This window comes from Saccostrea cucullata, unplaced genomic scaffold, assembly GCF_032062105.1.
Source record: "Saccostrea cucullata isolate Sc308-1 unplaced genomic scaffold, CSIRO_AGI_Scuc_v1 ctg18240, whole genome shotgun sequence".
Lineage (NCBI taxonomy): Eukaryota > Metazoa > Mollusca > Bivalvia > Ostreida > Ostreidae > Saccostrea > Saccostrea cuccullata.
Genome location: NW_026934035.1, coordinates 1 through 9,418, shown reverse-complemented (window position 1 = coordinate 9,418; position 9,418 = coordinate 1). Strand labels below are relative to the sequence as shown.

The following is a 9,418-nucleotide window of genomic DNA, read 5'->3' as shown; positions in this document are numbered from 1 at the left end:
ATGAAATTATAAACAGGTAATTGAAAAATAACACTCTACATGCAGAGCGGCCCAATTTCCGCATTTATAAACCGCGACTTTTATAAAAAGCGTAAACTGTTCCAACCCAGTTTATACCGTATAAAATGGGTAGCTATTAAATTCATAAATTTAATTTTCATTCATTTGATGTAAGAAAAAAAGAATATTGAAAAATAACTTCAAATTGTACAAAATTTGATTATAAACAGGTATATTTTTGAAAAGTCATAACACTCTACATGCGATAGCGGCCCAATTTTTTATCCAATCAAATACACTCACACAGAATTAAATTATAAACAGGTTAATTGAAAAATAACACTCTACATGTGTAGTGGCCAAATTTCCACATCCGACTTAAAACTCACACATGAGATTATAAACAGGTATTTTGAAAAAAAAACTCTCTACATGTGTAGTGGCCAAATTTCCACATCCGACTTAAAACTCACACATGAGATAATAAACAGGTAAATTGAAAAAATAACACTCTAAATGGGATTATAAACAGGTATATTGAAAAAATAACACTCTACATGCGGAGCGGCCCAATTTCCGCATCCGACTTAAAACTCACACATGAGATTATAAACAAGTAAATTGAAAAATAACACTCTACATGGGATTATAAACAGGTAATTTCCGCATCCGAAAATAACTCACACATGAGATTATAAACAGGTAAATTGAAAAATAATACTTTACATGAGATTATAAACAGGTATATTGAAAAATAACACTCTACATGCAGAGCGGCCCAATTTCCGCATCCGACTTAAAACTCACACATGAGATTATATACAAGCAAATTGAAAAATAACACTTTACATGGATTATAAACAGGTATATTGAAAAAATAACACTCTACATGCGGAGCGGCCCAATTTCCGCATCCGACTTAAAACTCGCACATGAGATTATAAACAGGTATATTGAAAAATAACACTCTACATGAGATTATAAACAGGTATATTGAAAAAAATAACACTCTACATGCGGAGCGGCCAAATTTCCGCATCCGAATTAAAACACACAAATGAGATTATAAACAGGTATATTGAAAAATAACACTCTAATGAGATTATAAACAGGTAAATTGAAAAAATAACACTCTACATGCTGAGCGGCCAAATTTCCGCATCCGACTTAAAACTCACACATGAGATTATAAACAGGTTAATTGAAAAAATAACACTCTACATGTGTAGTGGCCAAATTTCCACATCCGACTTAAAACTCACACATGAGATTATAAACAGGTAAATTGAAAAAATAACACTCTACATGCTGAGCGGCCAAATTTCCGCATCCGACTTAAAACTCACACATGAGATTATAAACAGGTAAATTGAAAAATTGAAAAAACAGGTATATTTAAAAAATACTCTACATGCGGAGCGGCCAAATTTCCACATCCGACTTAAACTCATACATGAGATTATAAACAGGTTAATTGACAAAATAACACTCTACATGCTGAACAACTGAATTTCCACATCCGACTTAAAACTCACACATGAGATTATAAACAGGTTAATTGAAAAAATAACACTCTACATGTGTAGTGGCCAAATTTCCACATCCGACTTAAAACTCACACATGAGATTATAAACAGGTAAATTGAAAAATGATACTCTACATGCGGAGCGGCCCAATTTCCGCATCCGACTTAAAACTCACACATGAGATTATAAACAGGTAAGTTGAAAAATAACACTCTACATGCAGAGTGGCCCAATTTCCGCATCCTACTTAAAACTCACACATGAGATTATAAACAGGTAAATTGAAAAATAACACTTTACATGAGATTATAAACAGGTAAATTGAAAAATAACACTTTACATGAGATTATAAACAGGTATATTGAAAAAATAACACTCTACATGCTGAGCGGCCCAATTTCCGCATCCGACTTAAAACTCACACATGAGATTATAAACAAGTTAATTGAAAAATGATACTCTACATGCGGAGCGGCCCAATTTCCGCATCCGACTTAAAACTCACACAGCAGATTAAACAAGTAAATTGAAAAAATAACATAATTTTTTTAAAAACATTATATACAACAGATACAGTGTATATAAAATAACAATGAATAAAATACAATTAACATTAACTAACTGTTCACTCCTCGGGAACACTTTCACAGCTACTGTCATCACTGTCAGACTCGTCCAAAGCAGGTGGGATGTCAGCTGCATCAAGGACATGCTCACTCCAGTCACGCACACCATATGTCCTTTGTTCATGTCTTCCTTTTGCCAGGTACCAAATGATGGCTGCTATGTGAGAGCACATGCCTACAACTCTGGCACCCGCTCTGCAGGTACAATACCATGCCTCTACAGAGTAATCAGAATACTCAATCCAAACTAAATACTGCTTTGATGATGTGTGCCGACTCTGAATTTTCACCTTTAGGAGCCTATCATTTTCTTTATGGAAGAAAATATCACATCCTCCCTCAATGTGTTCTTGAATATAGCTACGAGAGAGCTTCAATTGATAGGTGCCACAAGTCAAATTCCGCAACTGATCCTCATCGAACATGGGGAAATTCTGAATTTCACATTCAAGAACTGTTTGCCATTGAGTAGATCTTCTGTTAAGTCCATTCTCTTGAACCATTCGTTTGAGATTATTCACCTATTAAGAAAGCCATACGCATGTAATTATAACTTATATGCTGATGTATTCAAGGGAGATGAGCAAGATGAAATTTAAAAAAGTTAAATGTATTCTTAAATGCAGATTTTTGCAGCTGCTCAATTACTAGTACATTAAGGTATTATACAATAAATCAATTGTGCAACTTAAATACCTGTTTGGACAGATAGAGCATTTTTGCTGCCTCTGCATCATCAGCCTCAGTGTTGTTACTTTTACTCAGGGGTGGAGAGAATCTGTTTGAGAGTGCGCAAACTATCCTGACATAGTCACCGATGAAGGGAATTTGATTAGTGGGTAGTGTCTTGTCCAAATATCGCCACCTCTTGATGCGTGCGTTTGAAGATTCCACTACCCATCTGACCTAAAAAATATTTTTTCAAAACTTATTCATAGTAATATATATTTTCACAAGAAATTGTAAATAACTTTATTGTGAGAATTTACATGTTATTTACCTTTGTCACAAGTCTGCTCATATTTGCATCATCAGTAGTCATTTGGTTTTGTCCCTTGAGCAGAAATCGGGGCATTTCTGCCTGGATTCCAAGATCTTCAAGCAGAGGCAAAGCATCTCTGAACCCGCGGTCAACAATAAAGATGTCGTCTTCACTTAGCCAGCTCCGAATATCTTCAGCATTTGTTTTGATGATGTGTTGGAGAATTGATGCATCATTGTTTTTATTATCAGCAAGGTATGGTCCTAAGATTGAGACAAAGTAACCAGTAGTAGTTACGATAACCATAGGCTTGATTAGTGGTCTCCCCTTGTGGATGCTGTAAGAACGTCTTTGGTAGTGGAAATTATTGCTCTTAGCTGTGTATATGTAAGTGCCATCCAGTACCAATATGGCCTGTTTCTTCTCGATGTTACCAAACAATGTCTGTGCTAGCTGTCGTGTATGGTCTTCGATGACTTCCTCTCTTCTTATGTGTTCAAACCCAAGATGGTGTGGCACAAAGCTGATCATCAATGCTGCTCTTACAGCACTAACAGCCCTCCTCAAACTGGATTTGGAAGTTTGGAAAAGTGTTGACAGTATTTGATTTGACAAGCCAGTCTTTAATTTGCACAGGAATATGGCAACAGATTTTCTTACACTCCTAGACGGTGTTGGTTTCACTTCATCTTTCACAGCGTCACATATTGTATGGAAATCTTCCTTGTTGAGTCCCAGCAAAGACAAATAGTCTGTATCGGTCAGAGTCGTGGTGTCATCAAAGTCCAAATAAGACTTGTCATGTTTATGACATAAAACACGCATCTCTTGAAGTAAACTTAGGATGGTAGTTCTGTTAACAAATGCATTGTCTGTCGTCGGTAATTGCTGAATTGCATCAGTTGTGAAGCGTTCATTTTCCACATGACCAGGACAACATCTATTTCCGGATGGAATTAATACATTGTGTTCAATAAAAACAGATGTGCGGCATTCTGGTGACACTACTATCAATTTGGGCCCTGGTTTCTTACAAACGATACAATAGGCATGAGTCTTTGCAGTGGATTTTAGGTGCAAGGATACAGATGGTGGACTGGAGAGATGTTTTCTGTTGTCATTTGTTTCGGACGCTGGAAATTCCCTGTGAATTGTGGTAGAGCAGGGTGTTGCAGATGATTTACGGCATGAAACATCTCTGTAATAATTGCTTCTACATTTGCTGCAGATGACAGAATTTTCCCTTCCTTCCACCATAAACCTTTTTCTTAAATATTTTCTTATGCCTTTGTCAAGATGCCTCCTTTCATTGGGTTTTGTTCTTTTAGAGCACAATACACAGTTGAAGTATTCTGTTTTGTGTCCTGGCATTATCTGAAATTAAATACAAGAACATTTACATTTTATAAATTATTATCCAGGCTAATTATGAAAAATAATTCGTTTTACCTTTCCAACTGAATAAAATGATTTTTTTTTTTACTGCCATAATTATACCCCCGCTTGAAAAACGGTAGGGTATATAGTAATCGGTATATCCATCCGTCTGTCTGTCTGTCTGTCCGTCTGTTATGCTTTGGGGTATCCATCTCTTATCCACAACTATAGCTCCTCTCATACCACTGAAGGAAATTTAATGAAACTTTCACAGAATCTTAATTACATATTGCCATTCTGCACCTCCTATTTTACTTTTTGATCTGACATATATTTTTGATTTTCCAGAGCAAAACATGGACACTGCCATTATATTCATATGGGAGGCGCGGGTATCATTTAGTGAGCTCATTGCTCACAGCCCAAATGAAAAAGAAATCTAACAAAATACTTTCAAAATATCTTCAAAACACTACCAAATCATACTTTTATATTTTCTTAGTATGTTTTGAAAGTGTTGCATCAATGCTCTTTACAGGATGGGGTGGCATGGTATTTTGTTAATGTTTCATTACAATGTTGGTGTTTTATTTAAAATGTTTCATTACACTCTGCAGAATGAAATTGCATTTTGAAAGTGTTTCATTATACTTGTCTGCATCAAATTAATATTTTGTTAGCTTTCATTTGATTAACAGACATCTTTCTAAGAGCAGTTCTTCCAAGAACAACTTATCTATTTATATCCTGTGTTACCAAACCACCAGCACTCTCAGAGAGAAACAAAGAGATTGGTGAAGGGACATGTAAAGTGTTAGTATATATATTGATCCCTGATTCAGGATGAATCTTATAACAGAGGTATTTTTTATTGCATGACATAAAGTTCTTTTAAACTGGACTACATGCAGTTAAACCTTCAATCTGTGAATGTGGATGTGTATATGGCCTGTTTTTATTGGGTTTTTGTTCATTTTAAGATTGATCCCTTTAATCCATATACTACCCAGCTTAATTAGATCAGTTTTAAGCACTGGGTTAAATGAATTATAATTATACTTGAAAATTCTTTGAAAATGTATGTGAATGGAGAAATGGTCATTGGATTGAGAATTATATCTCTTACACCAAAGGATTTCACTGCAGAGAATGATTGATATAAGAGAGTGATCATGAATCGAACTTGGTGTTTTTTAATGTTGGACTATTGTCTATTGAACAATAATGTCAAACCTGGAATTCAAAATACTTGAAACAAGATGTTTATACATGTAATGTTTCAATATAAGACTGTGTTTAGATGTTTTCAAAGACTTGTGAATTTGCTAATTATAATTTTAAAAATTCAAATTTAGTGGTTTATTGATGATTTGTTACTTATGCTTTGTTAGTATTTTGTTAGAGTGTTTTGTTAGCCTCATTTGCATGTGATTTTCTATACTAATGGAATACTATCAAAACACAGTGTTTTGTTAGTAGTTTGTTAGAGTGTTTCTAAGTATTTTGTTAAAGCGTTTTGTTAGTAGTTTGTTAGAGTGTTTTCAAAGTAACTTGTTATAGTGTTTTGTTAGCTCATTTGCATGTGATTTGCTATATATCAAAACACTTTCAAAACATATGTTTTGTAAGTAGTTTGTTATTATTTTGTTTCCCCCTTTTTTTCATTTGGGAGTACCTCTTTTATTTTAAACTACAGAAAATATTAAATCTTTTGAAAATATCTTCTCCATCTCATCCAGATTAGAATTACAATAAAAATTTCATCCCATGTATGCTCAGATTCATGGACTTACATATTGTTAAAACTTTGCCTGAGGAAGGACATGAATTTTTACATCATTCTACAAAAATTGTCTTCTTCCTCTGGGAATACTTTAAAGATATTTGATTGAGTTTAACCACCTCAAATACTGTTGCTTTATTTTTGTTTTATAAATCCTTTAAAACTATTAAGTTCTTACTGTGGTTTTCTACAATATATACTTCTTTTCATTATATTTTAAATATGCACACGCCTTGAGATCCACCCCCCATTTCAGCAATTTATATTTAATTTATGAACAACAATAAAAAAGTTGCAGAATTATAATAATAAAATTGATTTTGGCTGTTTATTATTTTAAAATATTTACTGCTATTTATATTCTAATGAATTTGCTTAAATATGCTATTATTTGCATTGTTGTTTATATTATTTTAAGAAAAAATCATTATTAAAGAAAAATCATTAAAAATATATTTAAATAGAACGTGAATTTTTCAAAGAGAGGTAACTCATGAAAACAAAAACCAAACACCCCCCTGATGTTGAATATCTGTGTTAATGTGTCTATTTTTTTTGTAAATTATGACTATTAAAATATAAATTAATATTTTTACATTGATATATTGTCTTGTAAACATGGTAAATATGTGCTGTACTTTTATTTAAAAAAAAAGAAGAGGGGATACAGACTGACATGTTCCAGTGTTATCATTGCTTATCATATTGGTGTGAAATTTAAAATGAACTTACAAGATACTCATATGGCTAACGTTACATACAGATTTGAATAAAATCTTAATTTAGACTTATGCCGATCTTTTTTGCATCTCAATCACACGTACTACAATAAACTTTGATATAGATATGCATTATTGCATACCTGACAGTAGAGGCCCCTAGTCCGAAAAATCTGACGTTTTCCTGGCTTTTTTACGATCTTGATAGTTTACATACCAGGAATAGTCCGATTTCTTGGCTTTCTTTACGATCTTGATAGTTTACATGCCAGGAAAGTAAAATATCAAAATCGTAAAAAAGCCAGGAAAACGTCAGATTTTTCGGACTAATCTGACAGTAGATCACACTGCAGACGACATATGGGTCAAGCGAGCGGTCCATGTATTATCAGCTCAGAATCATCCTATTATATTGATGCATGTGTATTTTAAAGCTTACTTTACTTTTTTGTTTAGAAGAATATAAAAGATACTCACCACAACAAAGTCATGTAAACTTCTCTATCTTCAGTAGATTGTAACCTGCATTCCGGATAGTCAGTTATTTTATCACATCGGGATCGGAAATTCCCCTTTTTTACAGACGCAAGTTTTATATCGAGTGGATTTTATATCCTTTAAAATTTATTTACGGCCTCAATAAATTATTAAAAAATAAATCATTTAATATGACTAATTAAGTTTAACCTCTATTTCTACTAGTCCGTACTGAAAGAAAAAAAAAAATCCGGAAATTATCTTTTACACAAGTCAGGCATCAAAGTACTGAAAAGTATCATTTAAGTAGGGCGCCACACGTGAACCATCAAAAACCAAATGAATTTTGGAATAACATGTATCATTTTAACTGTGTTTAAAATTTCATCATGGTTCAAGGTTGGCGCCTACAAAAAATCGCTGTAAAAAGGTCTAAATTTCTTTGAAACTTGGTATTTTTGCATTACCGCATCCGGTTTTGATGTTTATAATAAAGCACGCGCTGTTTCCTTCCCAAAAATCAAGACGGCGACCAAAGGTTTAACACCTAATAAATATTTGGCCAAAGTTTCGCTGCTTAATAATGAAGTTTGATTTTCAGGAATTGACAGGGCCAAATCATACAGATTTTGGCGTTAGTTCTTTCATAATGATCAGTCCAAAGGTCTTTGAGAAATCGCCTGTCAAAAGTCGAGCGGGAAAAAAAAAAGAATAATAAGAAACAATAGAATAACAGTAGGGTCTTCCGAAGGAAGCGGAAGACCCTAAAAAAGAAACCGAACGAAAACAAAAAGGTCTTCCGTTGGAGACGGAAGACCTTAACTAGATACGATCTCGTTGCGAGCAACGAGTGGGTCTTCCGTCCGATTCTTGATAAGATGAGATAAGATTTTGATTGAGAATTTCATTCTAAAATAATAATAAAGATTGTGAAGAAGAACGATTTTCCCTCCATAATCTGTAAACAGACATTGAACATAAAGACAAAAAAATTCTACTTATGTCCCTCACGGCCCCTAATATTAGGGATCAGCCCTTTTTTCTTCATATCATCTTAAAGCCCTCGGGATATTGAACACTTTTTGTTCAAAAACTATTTAGAGATTCTCTTTCGTTTTCGAGTTATTTGAAAAAGAAATATTTAGGGGCCAACCTTTCAACTCCTTAATGGGGACATTTAGCGAAAAATGAAAGGTTGCATGTTGTTCAGAACATTATTTTGAACATCTTTTGTTCAATACTACTTATAAAAATATTTCAAACTTCTGAGATATAAAGCGTCAAAGATTTAGCATTCTGGCCCCTTGTGGCCCCTTATTATGCACCATACGACATTCAAAAAATAATAAATAGTTTTAGATTGTTGAGATAAACATCATTGCTTCAGTAATGTTTAACAAAATATTGACTGCTAAAGAGTTATCGATTAAAGATTTTTGGCCCCTCTCAGCCCTTAATTTGAGTGTCCAGCCCTTTTTTTCTGATTTCATCTTAAAGCCCTCAGGATTTTCAACACTTTTTGTTCAACATCTATTTAGAGATTCTCTTTCGTTTTCGAGTTATTTGAAAAAGAAATATTTAGGGGCCACCCCTTCAACTCCTTAAAGGGGACGTATAGCGAAAAACTAAAGGTTGCATATTTTTCAGAACATTATTTTGAACATCTTTTGTTCTACATTACTTATCAAAATATTTCAAACTTTTGAGATATAAAGCGTCAAAGATTTAGCATTCTGGCCCCTTGTGGCCCCTAATTATCTATCATACGACATAAAAATCATAATATATAGTTGTAGATTGTTGAGATAAACATTCTTGCTTCAGTAATGTCTAACAAAATATTAACTGCTAAAGAGTTATCGATTAAAGACTTTTGGCCCCTCTCGGCCCCTAATTTGAGTGCCCAGCCCCTTTTTCTTGATCTTTT

The 9,418-nt window shown here is 33.7% G+C and overlaps 1 protein-coding gene and 1 long non-coding RNA gene across 2 annotated transcripts; both read right to left on the bottom strand.

Moving 5' to 3' along the window:
- Window positions 1-314: 314 nt before the first annotated feature.
- Window positions 315-1,758, bottom strand: LOC134239834 (uncharacterized). The gene is made up of 3 exons (XR_009986307.1): window positions 1,448-1,758; window positions 1,091-1,341; window positions 315-468 (listed from the first exon to the last, which is right to left on the bottom strand). It is a non-coding gene; the product is annotated as an uncharacterized LOC134239834 (long non-coding RNA).
- Window positions 1,759-1,761: 3 nt separating this feature from the next.
- On the bottom strand, window positions 1,762-4,503 carry LOC134239833 (uncharacterized). Its single transcript, XM_062721965.1, has 3 exons — window positions 3,154-4,503; window positions 2,850-3,059; window positions 1,762-2,674 (listed from the first exon to the last, which is right to left on the bottom strand). Exons 1-3 carry the CDS (start codon window positions 4,390-4,392, stop codon window positions 2,153-2,155), a joined length of 1,971 nt encoding a protein of 656 aa, XP_062577949.1. The 5' UTR covers window positions 4,393-4,503; the 3' UTR covers window positions 1,762-2,152.
- Between the last annotated feature and the right edge of the window lie 4,915 nt (window positions 4,504-9,418).